The 18888-nt window shown below is 34.9% G+C and overlaps 1 protein-coding gene across 3 annotated transcripts in view; it reads right to left on the bottom strand.

Moving 5' to 3' along the window:
• TUSC3 (tumor suppressor candidate 3) overlaps nt 1-18888 on the bottom strand; it is a 184893-nt gene that overhangs the window by 96093 nt on the left and 69912 nt on the right. For all 3 annotated transcript variants that reach the window (XM_061177633.1, XM_061177632.1, XM_061177634.1), the window contains exons 3-5: nt 11430-11547; nt 7404-7544; nt 3315-3455 (exon numbers count right to left, since the gene is read on the bottom strand). In XM_061177633.1, coding sequence (XP_061033616.1) covers nt 3315-3455; nt 7404-7544; nt 11430-11547 — 400 coding nt within the window. The remainder of the gene's footprint in view (nt 1-3314; nt 3456-7403; nt 7545-11429; nt 11548-18888) is intronic.

Raw genomic sequence — 18888 nt, forward strand, 5'->3', positions numbered from 1 at the left:
ATGATAAAAACTCAATAAATTGGGTATAGAAAGAATGTACAACAACATGATAAAAGCCAGATACAATAAGCTCCCAACTAACATCATGTCCTCTAAGATCAGGAACAAGAAAGGGTGTCCTATCATCAACCTTATTCAACATAGTACTGAAGTCCTATCTAGAGCAATTAGGCAAGAAGAAGAAATAGTGGATATTCAAATCAGAAAAGAAGTGAAACTGTCTCTGTTTGCAGATGATATGATCTTATACACAGAAAGTCCTAAAGACTCCACCAAAAAAGGGTTTGAACTAATCACTGATTTCTTCACTAAAGTTGCAGGATTCAAAATCAACATACAAGGACTTCCAAGGACTTCCCTGGTGGCGCAGTGGTTAAGAATCTGCCTGCCAATGCAGGGGACATGGGTTTGGGTCCTAGTCCAGGGAGATCCCACATGCCATGGAGCAACTAAGCCCCTGTGCCACTGCTGGGCCCGTGTGCCACGACTACTGAAGCCCATGCGCCTAGAGCCCATGCTCCACAACAAAGAGAAGCCACTGCAATGAGAAGCCCGCACAACGAAGATTAGCGAAGAAAGCCCACACGCAGCAACGAAGACCCAACACAGCCAAAAATAAATAAAAACAAAACACAAAATCAGCATACAGAACTCAGTTGCATTTCTACACTAATAATAAATTATCCGAAAAAGAAATAAAACAATCCCATTTACAACAGCATCAAAAACAGTTAAATTCATTCCTAAGCATTTTATTAAGGAGGTGAAAGATCTGTACATGACGTTCATGAAAGAAATTAAAGAAAACAAATGGGAAGTATCTTGTGTCCAACTATAGATATCCAACTACCTAGATTGGAAGAATTAATATTGTTAATATGTCCACACTACCCAAAGCCATCTACAGATTCAATGCAATCACTATCAAAATTCCAATGGCATTTTTTACAGAAATAGAAAAAACAATACAAACCACAAAATGATCCCAGATAGCCAAAGCAATCCTGAGGAAAAAAAAAAAACCAAAGCCAGAAGCATCACATTTCCTGAAATCAAACTATATAACATAGCTACAGTAATCAAAACAGAATGGTACTGCCATAAAAATCACATAAACCAATGGAATAGAATTGAGAGCTCACAAATAACCAATGCATATGCCATCAAGAAATATTTGACAAGAAAACAAAGAATATACATCAGGGAAAGGACAGTCCCTTCAATAAACAGTGCTGGGAAAAGTGGATATTCACATACAAAATAATGTGAATAACTACTTCCTATCTTATACCACTCACAAAAATCAACTCAAAATGGATTAAAGATTTAAATATAAGACCTGAAACTGTAAAACTCCTAGAAGAAATACAGGGAAAAGGCTCCTTGACATTAGTCTTCACAGCAATGTTTTGAATATGACACCAAAATCTTTTCATTTTGTTGATGAGCTTTATAGATTCCCTTTACTGCTCCTTGAGCCAGAACCAGAGATACCTTCTAGATATCTTTGCTCCACATGGCTCACTTTCAACTTTCAAGCTGAACTGAGTTTAAGTCAAGAAAAACCAAAATAGTAAACAAAAAATTATCAACCCTCAACATCTTCTAATTAGATGTCATTTTGAAAGCTGATGTTCTTACCTGATCTACCTGCTGACACTTTTTAAAAACATCAAATACTTGAGCCTTGCATTCTCTCCAGGTTTTATAGTTATATCACCAGGAGAAAAAGGTTGGCATATGCATAATGCCATCTTACCTATAAACAGAGTGTCATTTTTTAAAACCATGATTTCTGTCTTATAACTGAGTAGCAATAATCCTTTACATATTCTATGTGATAGCACATAGTCTGCTATTGCATTTTGATCCAAACTGACAATTTCTGTCCTTTGATCAAGGTACTAAATCTGTTTATATTTAAAGTACATAAGTATATTGATATGATATGACTGATATGATAGTATTTAGGTCATTTTTTAAATTGTACTGGGTTTCTTGTGTTTTATTCCTCTGTTCCTCCTTTCATTCCTCCTTTGTGTTAATTATACATACATATTTTTAGTATTCCGTTTTAATCACTATCTTAGCTTTCCAGCTAATCTCTTTGTATTATGTTTTCAATTGTTCCTCTGAGGATTACAATATGTATCTTAAACTCACCCTAATCAATTTAAAGTTGATATTGAACCACATCGGGTAAAATATAGGCACTTTTCAACAACATAGCTCAATTTATCCTTTAACATGCTATTGTCATGCACACACACACAACAAACCCACCAATCCATCAATGCAATGTCATATTTTGCTTTAAACAGTCATATGTCTTTAAACTATAAAAAGCAAAGAGAAAAATATTAACCCACTATAATTAGGAAAGCTCCATTTTCTAGTAAGAATTTAAGTCTATTTGCATAATATAGATATTATGCTACCATTTATATTATTTTACACCAATATTTTTAATTAGTATAACTATTAAGTATCAGATATATCACTGAATATATTTTATTTATATACTGTTTACATTTCCATTTTATTAGCTAATTTTTTTTTTTTAATTTAGCACAATCATAAAGGGAAGAAAAATCCTTTTAGTACAAACTGAAATAGGATCATGTTCACCTGGATTCTCCTAATAGTATCCTAACCAAGTTTCCCAATCCCAGATTTACCCTTCAATTGATTGCCCACTGCTACCAAAGTGATCATTCTAAAACATAAATGATGTCACACACTCTAGGAAGCCTGTCATGACCTTCATCACTCAAGATTAGGTGACCTTCCTATGACCTTCCTATGATATTTTGTGCTTACCTCCATCACAGCATGCGTAACATTACACTGTATTTGTCTTCTGATTAGTTTGTATCCCCACGATGAATTACGTACAGGTAGGGTCTACGTCTTACCTTTATACCTCCAGTACCTAATAAACATCAGGCACATAGAAAAGAGTTGCTGGAAAAAAACAACTGAATGAGTACATTTCCAACTGCTTCAGTTTGTAAGAGTCTCCAAACTACTAATTCTTAGTATATTTCTAAATGTATTCAACATACATTCATTTAGCACTTGTAATATGCCAAGTACACATGGAAAGACATTACATTTTAATAGTGAAAAGTAGAAGGGAGGGAGCACAGTCTAGGCTAACAGTGAACTTAAATTATATCACCTTAAGTCCTAAAGAGCTAATTCCTCTCATCCAGACTTGATTTCCATTATAGTAATAATAATCTGGCTAATTTTGTTAATATTATACAACTTATACCATTACACAAAGAAATAGGGTAAATGTGTTAACATACCAGAGATACCATGGCCCAACCAGTCTTGTTATAGATGAACTCCAAGTTGTTCCTTCTTAAATAGAGCAAACCACCCACAAGTGACACTAACAAGGCCAAAGCAATGGTGCCAGAGTAGTTGGGTGGTCTGAAGACACGAATCTGCAAGAATACAATGAAAGTTTTTAAAGTTAAAGGAAAGTATTACTCTTTTTCGCTGGACCATATTCTGGTCCTTCCAGTCTTTAACACAAATAATTCAGCAAGGTGTCACCTTACTTTTCATACCTGGAAATAACATTCCTTTTGCTGTTTATGAGTCAAAAAATACATGCCTTAAAACATCATGGCTATGTAACACGACTTGCTCTTCAGGTGCTTTTAGGTGAATACAGTTAAATATATGCAAAACCTACTTATATTCATCCCAGAGCTGTTCTGGTTCACCCATGGAACATGGGATCATCTGGTAAAAAGTCGAGGTGAGATGGGGGGTATAATACTTGTATTATTTCAAATTGGAACTTTTTAAAAGGTTTTTGTAAATAGCTTTATTGAGCTATAATCCATATACCATACAATCCACCCTTTGAAAGTGCACGATCCAATTTTTTTTTTTAGCATATTCACAGATATGTGCAACCATCACCACAGTCAGTATCAGAACATTTGAATCACTTCAAAAGGAAATCCCATACCCTTTAGCATTCACTCCCTTACTCCTCTCACCCTCCAACCTTAAGCAACCACTAATAAATCTACTGTCTGTCTCTATACATTTCCCTATTCTGGAATTTCATATAATATGTAGTCTTTTGTAACTGGCTTCTTTCACTTAGCATCATCTTTTCAAGGCTCATCCTTGTTGGAAAATGTGCCACTGCTTCATTCCTTTTTTATGGCTGAATATTCCATTGTATGGATATCACATTCTGTTTATCCATTAATCAGTTAATCAGTTGATGGGTATTTGGGTTGTTTCCACCTTGTGGCTATTATGAATAATGCTGCTATAAACATTCTTGTACACGTTCTTGTGTAGGTGCATATTTTCATTTCTCTCAGGTATATACCTAGGAGGGGGATTGCTGGGTCACATAGAAACTCTATGTTTAATGGTTTGAGGAATCGTCAAACTGTTTACCAAAGTGGCTGCACTATTTTGCATTCCCACCAGTGGTGTATGTGGGTTCCTATTTCTCCACTTACTTGCCAATGCTTATGACCTCATTTCTTGATTCTAGCCACCCTAGTGGGTGTGAAGTGGTATCTCACTGTGGGTTTGATTTGCATTTTGCTGATAACTAATGATGTTGAGCATCTTTTTTGTACTTATTGGCCACTTGTATACTTTCCTTGAAGAAATGTCTATTCACATCCTTTGCCCGCTTTTTAATTGGGTGGTCTTTTTATCAGTTATAAGAGTCCTACATATATACTAGATATAAGTCCCTCATAAGAAAAATGATTTGCAAACACTTCTCCCATTCTTGGGTTGTCTTTTCAGTTTTTGATCGTGCCTATCAAAGCACAGAGACTATTTTTTTTAAAGTAGCTGTATGAAAATCATAAACACGATTTCACAGATCTTGGTTCCAATAACATTCCCCATGAGAGGAAACCAAGGCTCCTAGGAGAGATGGCTAACTGAGCACTGGGTAGAATATATGTGTAGATACAAGATGATCCTGAAACATATTATGTCAGAAAGTAAGAAAGTGTTTAAAAGAAAATGATGGAGACATGTTACAAGGACAGGGAAGCCGGCATGAAGGGACACCCACTAGTCAAATCTAGAACAATTCTGGCACCAAAACATTTAAGCACAGTAATAACTTACAAACCACTGGAGGAAAAAAAAAAGCAATTCATGAGTCTGTACCAATGAGTAAGTGATAAAGAGGGGAGGACTCTTGCTTACAGTAGAATGCTATGAGCCAACTAGAAATATGGACAAAGTGCTAGAACTGGAACACCATCATTTTGCAACCATCATGATAAAATCTGGATCAGGCAAGGATCATCAATGGATGCTAAATATTGACAAAACTTTGATGAGGAGTAGGATCTTTGCATGATCTTAAGGTGTCTCCACATAGATAGCTTACTAATTAGAAAGGGGGGGGAAGAATAGTAATTATATAATGGAGAAATGAAAGACACCTTGGTAAGATGTTCAAAATTAACATCACCAATGAGGGACAGAGGGCATCATGGGCTATACATGTAGTTAGAACAAAACATGACCTCTGTGGTATTGTGGTCAAGAATGCATTAGCAGAATCCAGTCAAAAACAAACATCAGGCAAATCAAATGAGGATCATTCAGTTCAAAAAGTGGGAGAGGATTATATTCTTCAAGATGTCAATGTTTTTAAAAGACAAAGATAAGTTATGGAAATGTTCCAGGTGTTCCAGGTTAAGCAAGGATAAAGGACAAGTAAATGTAATACCTAACTCTAGACTGGATCTTGTACTGAAGGTGGGAAAATATTATTAAAGGATAGTATTAGGTCAACTGACAAAGCTAGAATATGTACCATAGCTCAAATAGAAATATTATACCAATGTAAATCTGTGAAGGTGATAACCGTACCATCTTCATGTATTTCTTAGGAAATGCAATGCACCTTAAAATGGTTCAGAAAAAGACTGTGTGTGGGTGTGTAAGTATGTGTGGAGAGACAGCGTGGGGGAGAGGTAAGAGAATGAGAATGGCAAAGCAAAAGCTGTAAAAAGTCAACACGATGTGAATCCTGATAAAGGGTATACACTGAAACTATTTATACTATTTTCATTTGTGGAACTTTTTAATTTGAAATTATTTACAAATAGATCCACATTTGTAAAAAAAAAAAAAATATCTACTAACAATGTGTAAGTATGATAATAGGTTAGAATCATTTCTGATTAAAATTTAGTATTTCTTATAAAGAATTAATAGTACTTTTCCATATTACCTTTAATATTTTGTACCAAATAAATGATACACTGTAGAGCTGAGTATCTGCCAAAACATTTCCAAAAATAATGATGAGTTAGGAAGTAAGTTTAGCCACTGAAATATCATTAATACCTATATTATTTTATTTACAATGATGGTAGTATAATATGAGAGACGTCTTTCTCTCTCTCATATAATATGAGAGACTGAGAATAAATGTGTTTACACCTTATGGTAAAATTCAATGTTTCTGTATTACTTCTAAGGTAAATATAATTTTAAAGTAGCTGGTTATAACCGTTCACTGCAGAACATTCTGGTGGCATTAAGCGCTCCACACAGACATGAACTATCGTCCACATTTTTGTTCATTCACTTGCTGAATAAACTGTCTATACATCTACACTCATATTTATGCTTTTCTGAGTCATACTATAAATACTATTTTTCTAACCTACTTTTTCACTTGTTATACCTTAAGCTTCTTTCTACATCAAATATTCTTGCAAACCACCGTCTAGACTCTGGCACATTTAATCAAGTCTCTTATTTTTACACATTTGATTTCTTTACGATTTTTTCCATTAAAATGAACGTTTAAAATTTTCTTCCTATGGTTAAGAATTTAAATCATTCCTGATTATATCCTTAAGTTAAATTCCTACAAGTGGAGTTATTAAGTTAAATTCCATAAAATAAAGACATGACACATACCATTAGAATAGTTACACCAATTTATAGTCCCAAGCACAGTATATGTCAGTGGCATTTTCTCACATGGCTCATGAAAAAGTGGGTATTATCCCATTTTTATTTGCTCAAAGGATAGATAAAAATTATACAACTGGCTTTTTAATTAGAATTTCTTTGATTACTAAGACCGCTGAGCAACAGTCAGTATATTTTTTAGCCTGTGAAATTACTTTGTGCCTAACTTACGTATTAATGGTTCCCTGATATTTTAAGAACCATTATTTTAAAAACCATTTAAATTCACCTAACTCAAAGTTTAACTTACAGCTATCAGATGCAGTTTTCTTGAAGCAAGGAGAAATGTTCTATAGAGAAATTGAAAAAAAAAAAAAAATCCTGTGGCCTTATTACAATGTTCTACCAAACCACGCTAATTAACCTATTACTAAAACTGGTAGGGAATAAGAACATACATGAACATCCGTTCTGTCAGCAATCCACTTTGCTAGTTGCTCAGCTGCAAATCCAATTCTTTGAAGGTCAAAAGTATCCGCTCTCTTGGGTCTGCCTTTTGGAGGAAAATGCATAAATGTAGGAGCAGAGTTCATGTTGAGCTGTAAAACATGAGATAAAACATACTAAATACAATATCCCAGCAATCTTTATATATCCTTCATCTGACATTTTATGGGGTTTTTTCCTGCATGAATTTTGGAAAGATAGCGTTTATTACGAAAATCCAAGTGGCTTTCCAGAGCTTAACTACTGTTTTTATTCATCTTAATATATTGTTGAATAGAAAAGAACTTAGGAATTAGGCCAAGCTTGCTGAACCTTCACATTTAACATACATCATTCATATTCTCAGCTGCATCATCTATTTCATCGGCCATTTCCTTCTTTATTTTCTAGAGATCTACAACTAAAGAATGAAATGATTCAAAGTGCAAAATAGAAACACTGTAATTTGGTGGTACATGGACTGTTTTCACTTCTTAAGCAAGCAGTTATTAAAGAAAAAGGACCGGCATTTGATGAAAGATATAAATATATCATGTAATTAATTTCAAGTATATTGACTTCTCTGTTAAAACTTTAAAGACTTTTGTTCAACTCCTCTATTATTTCAACTGTCTCAAAATGGTTATATCGCATAACTATTTTCTAAAGGCAAGCTCCATTTGAAAAGTATACTGAATAAAACACTATTATAAACAATATAATATCTAAAAACAAATATGAGGTTAATTTGCATTGAGGAGTAAACTGCAAAACATACATACAGATTAAATTCTTGCTGCCCAAGAATTATGAAAAATGTTTCAAATGAAAGGCAAAGAGATTTTTGGCCCTGACTTCCAATATATAGTTCAGCATTCCCCAATAATGAGAATAGAAAGCAAATTGAAGTAACAACAAACATGAGCTCATGCTTGCTGTCATCAAGGTAAAGATACAGCAGTACCAGCTGTGGGCCTGCATGTTACGGACATTTAGTAATTTTTATTAAATTGAACAAAACACAGTCACCAATTCCTCTCTTCCCTGTGCTTTCTCCCCCTCCACACTTTGTTCACGTGTTTCCTGACAGATGCACGAGAGATAGCGACAGCCAATATGTAAATGTAAGATTCAGGGAGAGGAAGTCCCTGCATTAGAACAATCAGAAACTCCACGCTTAAGACTTCACATCCTAGAATTTTAGAGTTAAAAAAATATAACTCAAAGCTTTCATCGTAATTAAAATGTACAAATTCCCAAGGCTACACAAAGCAGGGTACAACACACTCCTGATTGCTAGTGCAGAGCGCCTTCTAACACATCATTAACTTGTTGGCCTGCTGTCAGACACTTAGCCTCAGCCATCACACGGGAATCACATATAATTTACTTTCCAAACAAGTCTCCAACAAGCCAGAGATCGTCAAATTTCTGCACTTGTTCTTAATATCATATCCAGACACCACAGTGACAGTGTCGACTGACAGTGCTTTAAGACATCAGTTTAGAGAGAGCACTTCAACAAAATGTGATCCGGTAGTTAGCAAGAAAGAAAACATACGCATTAAGAATCTTTTAGTAGTTCCCAAGTAAAACAAAATATACACTTCCCTATTTTTGTAGATTATAATTCCCCATAAAAATCATTAGCAGCTATAACTTTTATGCACTTCTGCATTTTAAAATGAAAACTCCCATTGCTAAGCCAGGGGCTAGGTTTTGGATAAACAAAGCAGTGCTGTGTTTGGAATTCTGCTGATTCAAAATTAACCTGAGGAAATTTTTCAATTAAAAACAATCTTGACTTCAACTCTCATATCTATGCCAAAGTTAAAAAAAAATGTTTAAAGCATATAAAAGAACTCAACAATTATATCTAACAGTATATCTATATGTTTATATACTGGCAGCCTATACAGTCAGTACCTAGCACAAAGGAAGAATTACTTTGTCCCACAATTTTCTTTGGTTTTCTTTAATCCGAATTAGCTGCCAACGTTTTAAAGATAGAAAAATTTCATATAAAAATTCATTATTTGGGTCTCTACTTGAAAAACAGCTCTAGCTCCACTGGCCTGCATTTCTTCACTAGAGAGAGAGCTGAGATGCATCTCCCTCACTGGGTCGGCTGGTCCTGTCCAGTCCGCTGTAGCCCCACCCATGCCAGTGAAACCAACGGTCAGCTGCATGGCATTCTGCTGATTTTGTTTCTTACAGCAGTTAGGAAAAAAGTGAAATTTGAGTGTTTCCATTAAATATTTATTTTTTTAAAAAAGACCGAGAAAGATTTTGTTCTAATAAAGATAGGAGGGAACATATTTAATTATTCCAGTGAAGAACTAATGTTTTTAATATACTAAGTATGTACATAAACAAAGATCCCATAATGAAACTAAACTCATGTAACTGGTTTCCCTCATTCAGCTTCCAGGCCTAGCCAGGGTAGACGTTTGGGCTTGAAGCCTCTGCTCTAGCAATCAGACTGGACCTGGGTGACTGTTTTCTAAGATGGCAGAGAGGATTCATGTATATACTGAGTGAACATATATATTCATTAATACATTAATGTACAATTATTAATATATATATTCATGTATATACCAAATGCTATATATATAGCACTTCCATTGGATGATCTCTAAGGCCAAGTCTCCTGAGATTCTACACAGACCTATAAATTACATGAAAAAATATTTGGATGTTATAGCACTGTAATTTACCTTTACAAGGTTATTTGAAATTACACACTTATGTTTATGTGTTTTTCTTTATTTTTATATTATTAGCTCCCTAGTCTATAAGCTCCTTATGGGGAAGAACTATGTATGTTTTTCTTACCAATTCAATAACACTTCCTGAATAGATGGACAAAAGGAAACATGCCCAAAAGGTAAAATAAATTTATAAGGAAAAAATAAATGAAGAATACTAATAGGAAAGCCCAAAGGTAAAGGGTATTGAAGGCAAAAAGAGAGAATTTATCCTATTTAACTAGAAACTGTCAAAGAAAAATGAATTATCAATCTGGAAGCAAGTAAGCAGAAACACTCACTAATGGACCATTTACAATTAGCTTGAGTCTTTACAGAACTAAATACTTTTCCATGACGTGGTAAAGAACTGCACCAGAGTGTCACATGTGAGAAAAATAAAATAGACCAAGATACCCAAACTAATCAATGCTGGGTATGGCACTAAGTTTTACATTTGAAAGGCATGATCAAGTAGTGATAAATACAAGAAATTAATAACTGCAGGGTACAAGCAGGGATCAAGAAGCCAGACAGCTGAGCTCAAATTCTATCACCATTTTATTTTATTATCTCCATATACTAACTCTAACCTTGGACAAGTGATGTTAACCTCTCCATACCTTAATTTCCTCATCTATGAAACAGAGATAAAAACAACATATTTCTCTTTGGATTGTTATGAAGCTAAATGAAAGAAAACACATGAAGTACTTAGAAGAGTCCTTGGACTTATAAGGACTCAATGTTAGCGATGATGATGTAATCACGACAAATTCCAATAGGACTGGTATCCTTATAGGAAGCAGGACGTGAGTCCCATTGGGTTAGGGTCCCATTCTTAATGATCTCATTTAACCTTACTTACCCCCTTAAAGGCCTTATATCCCCCCAAAACAGCATAAAGGTTAAGTAAAACTTACACTGAATCTTACATAAAATTTCACAAATTTATGCAAAATACCACCCAAACCACATACAATTAAATATCAAAATAAGGCTAATGCATGTAAACTGCCACTGTATGCTGAAAAAACATACTTCCTCTATAATGGAAAAGTCAAAATGTGTTTATTCACTAATGGCAAAAACTATGTACTGATAAAGATAACATTGACTAATTATAGTAATCATATCACATAATTAATAACTACTCATTGTATTCACTGAATTGTATTTTTATCTGGCAAAGATGCAGCAATCGTAACTAACTCTATTAAATATGTTATTAAAATAAAACTCTTTTACCTGCTGAAAAACATCTGTCCCCTCATCGTAGTCCACCATACTGAAGAAGAGTTTGTTACAGAAAGCAGAGGAATAGCGCCAGGAGTTAGCCAGTATTTGATATTCTTCGTTAGCTTGCCTGATAAGGATAATGGGACAGAGTAGAAACATTATCAGTATTGAGACATCAACAAAGCTATTAATAAAACAGGTAATTCTGGGGCAAGAGTTGGCCTGTTTTAGTGTGGACTACAAGCTAAGAGTAGATTTTATAGTTTAAACGGAGGTAAAAAAATAAAAAGAATATTCCATGACATGTAAAAATTATACAGAATTCAAACTTTATCATTCGTGAATAAAGGGTTACTGCATCACAGCCACACTGATTCCTTTACTTACTGCTATGTTTGCTATTACGCTACATAAGGGCAGAGTGGAGGAGTTCTAATAGAAAGTGTGTGGGCAAAAAAGCCCATCTTGACCCTTTAAATAAGAAGCCCGACAACTCTTATTACAGGGGATAAAATCATTTTGTGCCGTCTCCTATACATATAACATAAATCTTCTGATGATTTTTAGTAAAAGGCATAGAGCAATTTTTAAGAATTTTGGAATTCACTTTAATAGAGAAATAAAAATCATGGATATATGTTTTAAAACTGTAAATACAGTTGTACTGCACCTTTATATATTCCATCTATCTAAAAATGCATTTACATTCACACCTAAAAGTAAGCAAAAATTTGAGTAGCTAAACCAAATGCCACAAACAAGCTCTTCTCTAAGAGCATATTTACTCCTATTTTGAGTTTGTTTCTATCGGACATTTTGTTGATATGCCAGATACTAAAGCTCTATTTTTAGGTGAAGGCAGGGAGTAGAAATAAAGAAACGGTGTTGCTAGAAGGATGTAGGTACAGTCATGGAAAAAGAAGCAACAGTGATTGCTAAAACTTTAATTTTAAAAAGAGAGAGAGGGGGCTTCTTCCATACGGTTGACTATTCACAGGAGATCTGGGGAGTCTCTCCCAAAAGAAGTATAGATATAAAAAGGTATAACCCCACAGTCACAAAAAGACTTGGAGTGGAGTCAGCAGCAGATAAGCGATTTCAAGAACTATCTGGAAAACATAAGGCTAGTGGAAAAGTTTTGATGGAGGAAGTTACAATCTCAGAGAAGACTGCAGTACAAGGAGAAGCTAGGAAAAATACTGGATTAGAAGCAGCAGAGATGCTGGGTCTGAGATTTCATCTTGCTAACGAGCTAGCCTGTTACTGTTTCATGGATGCTGGCAGAAGCCATGAGACTCCTGGGTTAGAGACCTAAAGGACTTTATTCTTCGTGTTTGTTTGCATCAGTTCCCCATGCCCCCAAGTTCATGGGGTGGCACAAAAGGCCCTTCCTGAATACCTGCACACACAGTTCACTGTGTTACAGGAGAGCCATACTGAGTTTGGAGGACTTACTGTTTTTATAGCATATGATGATAAACCCCATGCTTTGTTCAGTGAAACACATAATGCCACTCCTTAAGGCTTGTCACCGCACACACAACCCTTTGCATTCTTGGCATGCCCAGCAAGAACATGCAGGATCATCAGAGCCCATGGCAGGATGATCATACTGTTGCTTTTCCCAACAGTATTCACAAAAAAATAACAATGCCATATAAAAAAAAAAAAAAGAGCAAAGAAAGTAAAAGAGCGAGCACTTGTAAATAGAAAATATGATTTCTCAAATTAAACACCAATATTAGAAGATAGAGTTAAATCAAGTTCAAAGAACAAAAAGGACACAGGTGGACTATATTGGTGGGAGGAAGGAGAAAGGGACCTAGGCATATAATCCAATAAGCCCAACCTTCAAATAGAAGGAGCCCCAGAAAGAGAAGAGACAAAGGAAATTTTCTGGAAACATAATACAATTAAAGGAGACTAGGTATTCAAATTAAAATTACTTCCCAGGTTCTGAATAAGAGGAATAAGAAAACACCAACATATTGTGATATTTTAGAACACTATGGATAAAAAGAAGATCCTAAAAACTTTCAGAAAAAAAAAAAAAAAAAGTACTTAACAAAGGCAAACAGTGAGACCGGGATTGGACTGGTTATTAGCAGCACTAGACGCTGGCAGATAACAGAATAACGCCTTCAGAGTTTTGAGGGCATGTTATTTTCAATCTAGAATTGTACATCAAGCCAAACGATTGATTAAGTTTGAAATAAACACGTTTGAAGAAATGTAAGTCATATGAAATTACCTTAGGCTATAATTGATAGAAATGGTAAAAATGAGAGTGTGATAGAAGAACTGTAAGGAAGGTAAAGGGGCAACTAGAAATATGATGCAGTAGGAAAGGTGGAAGATGTGTAAGAAAGCTGTGATCCAACTACAAAGCTATGAAATACAAATCAGGACAGGAATTTACTTGGACTTCAAGATGAAGAGAACCGATTCTAAGCAACCATTACAATTAGAAAGAGTGGCATGATGTCCAGACTATCGTTAAGGCACATGTGGTCCTGCGACAGGAAAAACAACAACAACAAAATGAATCTAAAAGGCAAGGTCCAAAGAAGAAGAAAATTAAAATGTATCATAATCTTGATTGCTAGGTGATGGGAAAAGGTAGTCATTTTGAACATTTTCTTTTGCATCAGGGAGGGGCTCATAAACAACAGCACTGTGGGAAAGGAACCATAATAAAAACCTACTACTTTGCAATTGATGCTATTTCTGTGAAAACAATAAGTCAACCTACAGACAGAGCACAGATGTAATGATGGTTACAGTACAGAACGTAAGAGCTATCAACTATGACAATACAGAAGTACAGGTAACAGGATTTGGTAGGTAAAAGGGAGGGAGAAGGTGTACTTGCTAATCTTCGACTTAGGGAATCAAGAGATATCACTTACACTTATGAACAAGAAATAGAAGAACGCTATTTACTGTTTACAATAATAAAAGAAAACTATAAAAATGATAAGGGGTGAGATGAGTTAAATCCTCACCTATTAGAGCCAGAAATGTAAAAGATCAGGTCTACTGCATGAAATATATAAGACTAACATTTAGACGTATGAAAAAAACACCAGGAGAAAAAAACACAAAGGAATAACAGTGATTGCCTGTGGCTAAGTCTGCAAATAAGTGAGTGCAAGGGCTAGGGACATTCTAGGCCCGTCTTTATTAACAAGGAGCACATAACGGTGCTATGATTAAAATATATTTAAGTGGGCTAAATATGAACAAGGCTATAATCTGAGGTCACTTAGCATAAAGACCTTAAGGGCACGTTTTAAGCGAGCACAGTACAAAAACCGACCACTGTAAAGATCAGCCTGAGACTGCACTGTGCTCACTAGGCAGAAACTATATTGTATACATTCTGAATCTGTTCAATGAAATAGTCACAAACTTTCAAAACTTCGGTGGTTAAATAAGATTTAACCTGAGCACCTAATAGCAAGAAGTGAGCTAATCTCCAAGGTCTCTGCTTTCATGGAGTTGACGTTTTAGTGAGGAGACATATAATAAACAACCAAATAAACGAAAATCATTAAAAGGTAAGATATACACTGAGGAAAAAAATTACATGGAAATGTATTACAGAAAACAATGGAGGATATACTCAGATGACACGGTCATAAAAGGCTTCTCAGATGAAGCGACACTAATGCTCAAATCCCAAGGATGAGAAAAAGCCATCTCTGAAAAGAGCTAGAGAATGAACATTTCGGGGAGCAGGAAGAGCAAGCACGAGGGCTAGGAAGGGAAGGAATTTAAGATGCTGGAGAAATGAGGCTGTGATATAAATGAGAACTGCTCTCTGTTTCCTGGAGGGATACATGCGGATTACATAGTTTACACCCTCCCTCATCTATTTAAAACAGTGCCTCACGGCTCCTCTTCCAACCCTAAATAAAAGCAGAGTTAGGACCAATAGGAGCCCTAAAATCTGATTTGATTTTTGTCATATGGAATATAATATTACAGGTAATTATTCATCACTGATTTTCAAAGAAAAAAATGTATAGTAATGTCTCACGGTGAATTGGCACTGACGATTAAGTAGATCTGAAAGTCTCTGTACTAATGAACCTTAAGAGACCAGTGCCTCCTTAAAAAAAAATCATTAAAACGATAGCATAACAATTAAGAAAACAGTTTATTTTTTCACAAAAGAGCATCTTACACAAAAGCACATTTTAACTTTTAAAATGAAACTTAGGGAAATGGCACATCTGCAAAAACTGGCATTCTTATGATAATGATGCTCTGAGAAATGAAAATGCTTCATTTTGAAAAATACACAGGAAAAATACTATCAAATTTTGGTATTCAACATCTGTATATAGTATCTTATGGAATGACATAAGACTGGGATAATCTTGAACTTTTTTCCCATATAATGTTATAACCTACCCCAGACCTATTAGAATCTACTAAGTATACATTCATTCACTCATTAATTCACTCCACAAATATATATTAGTGCCAACAATGTGTCAGGTAATGAAGGACTGAATAATAAGTTCAAGGGCCCTGACTTCAAGGAGAATACACTCTAGTGAGAAAAAAGATGCCTCATACAAGTATACACAACATGTCAGATAGTTAGAAATACTCTGAAGAAAATAAAACAAGAAAATGTGATAAGTGGTATTGAGGGGTCAAAGAGGATGAATTCATTTTGCCTTCAAACTCTGTTTTCTACACCATCCACTTCCTCAGTTTAATTTCCTAATAATCAACTGTGGGTTCTATCCTCTGTTCCAAAGTCCTAAAGAGTTCCCCACTGCCCATATAATGAAGACCATGGGCAGAAGAGAAGACAAGAGCCCCTATCCCCTGGCCACAATTTACATCTACAGTCTGTATCCATAGGAACATACCACACGCTCAAAGGGTCTCTCCGTTTTGTGACACCCTGTGTTCATTCTTTAAGCTTTAAATCATTAAATCCTCTGCTTAAAATGTCCTCCCTTCTTTCAAAAGCTTGCTCAAGAATGCCCCTCCTTCAGAAGCCACTTCAATTCTCTATAATACTTCGGGCAACTGTCAGAAATGGAAATTCTCAGCTTCTGTGCAGCGCTGTTTATTTTATGCATATACTGTTCTGCTTATGCATACTATGTTTACGCAGTGATTGTTCGGTGGCTAGGCCTTAGTCCAGAATAGGCATTTAATAAAGGTTTGATGATGAATAATATACTTTCCTAAAGAGTCAATATATTACATATACCCTAAAACTAAATAATACTAAATTAGAGATTTTGAATTCTGGACAGTCTGACTAAAAGCCCACTTAGTCAGATTTATGTCACAGGTTAATGTCTCTCTTAAGGCCAATTTGCTTCACGGTATTGGTGGTCTTAGGAAGAAAAAAAGAAACACCTTAAATCTTTGTACCATCACAAATATATGCTATTTGTCAAAGGAACAGTGGTCTTGATTTGAAAGATTATAACGACTAAATCATCTCCTAACGTCATGTTCCTAAATCAATTTCATATGAAATATAAAATCTAGATCTTAATCATCAGTGATGTTTATTCAGCGTTTTAATATATGCTGCAATAATAAAAAAGTATACCTCACAGTCTCCGCCTTTAAGAAGCCTGTCAGAGAACAGAATGGACACACACTAACACACAAGTAAGATACACATATTGAAGAAAGAATGCAGATTGTAGGTGCTATACAGCATACAGAAGAGAAAGGGATCACAGTGGATTGGGGCAGCTGGACAAAGTGTGAATGTGAAAATATTCAGAAAAGAATGGAAGGACTAAAATTCTAATAATCAAGGAAGGACAGGAAGAGAATATGAAGGCAACAGAAGCAGTATAAACAAAGGCTACCCAGTCTGAAATGTATATTATGTAGTCAAATAACAGAACGAAGTTTCATGTTAGAAAATAAGGAAAGAATAGACTGGAAGCTCTCTTCCAGGAGAAAGATAAATAAGATCTTGACTTTATTCTGTAAATAGTGAACAACTCCTACAAGTGTTTTGAAAGAAGTGGATTATGCAAAATACTAATTAAGAAAGCTGTATCTGGCAACAGTGTGCATAATGTATTAGAGGAGGAGAAAATAAATGTTTGTAAACCACTCAGAATGTTACTATACTGGTCTAGTTGGGAAAATATATGCGGCTATTAAAATACTATATAAATGAAGATATGACCTATTTCTTACATATTCTCCTTTAGAATCTAGAGCACCAAAGCAACGAGCAAAATTTTCTACACATCTTGCTTCTAGTTAGGAATCTATCTGTTGGCATAAAGAATTCCAGGGGAGCTAAGCAAATTACATTTTTTCAACACAAATACAATACTCGGAGAAAATTTACTACTGACAAGGTAAATGGGGGCTTTCTTCTGTTGAAGGTAATTTAGTAGCAATAGGACTAGAGACCAGATCTGGTTGTCACTAGAAATAATTCAATAAGCCTGAGAAAAACATACTTCAATGTTGATGATATCTATTTAGGGTAAAAAAGACTTGTTAGAAGGAATATGCCCCAATAACATAAACCCTGTTCTCTAAACTTAACTACTCCATCATCTCTTATCTCTCCATATTCCAACTTCTTCATGCTTAACAGGGGGTAGAAGAAGCCTAACTAATGACATAGAAAGTGACTGGCTTCTTGCATATGTTTGTGTCAGCTTAGACTAATGAGCAAAGGTGTCACTAATGCTTATTAGAACCCGTCAAACTTCACTGCCATCTGAAATTGAAAGTTGAAAACCACAAATGCTCCTAGCACTTAAATAAGCACATTTCCAACACTGTTAGCTAAAAAAGTATTTTGTTTTAATAGTTCATAGGAACATTAGAGACATAACTTTATGAATGGAAGGAACACTGTAAATTTTTCTAATCTATTAACATGCAGCCTGAAGAGGGCAGTCAAGTTGCAGCAAAGCATCCAGGAAGGCTTAAGCAGTAACTGCAGGGCACAGTTCTGCTAAAACTCTTATATTAAATCTTCTCAATTTTTTATTATGGAAACAAGAAAAAAATCAATCCAAATGCTATAACAGTTTATAATCCTTTTTAAAGGGTTATGTAAAACTAAAAAGGATTATTAACTCATCCATAGTTGTATATATTTAATATAGCTCCCATGATGAATGTAGTTTTTATCTTTTATGGCCTTGAAGGGATTTTTAAAGAAATATGGTTTCTCTTTTTAATGTTAATCAAACTTCTTATAAAATAAGATTCATATTAAAATCTCTCTGTATGCCTTTTATTTATATTTTTATGATAAATTATATATAGATATAACAATATATTGCATGGATATTCCAAAGTGTATCTTCATAAAACCTCAAATTATTCAATCTCTATAGATAGTGATATAGAGAGAGAGAGATCTGGTGTGAGTGGAACCATCCATTACTTACGGTTCTGATACCCTGAAGAGAAAAAAACTGGTAAACAACACCCTGCACAA

The sequence above is a fragment of the Eubalaena glacialis genome, chromosome 20, assembly GCF_028564815.1.
Source record: "Eubalaena glacialis isolate mEubGla1 chromosome 20, mEubGla1.1.hap2.+ XY, whole genome shotgun sequence".
Classification (NCBI taxonomy): Eukaryota; Metazoa; Chordata; class Mammalia; order Artiodactyla; family Balaenidae; genus Eubalaena; species Eubalaena glacialis.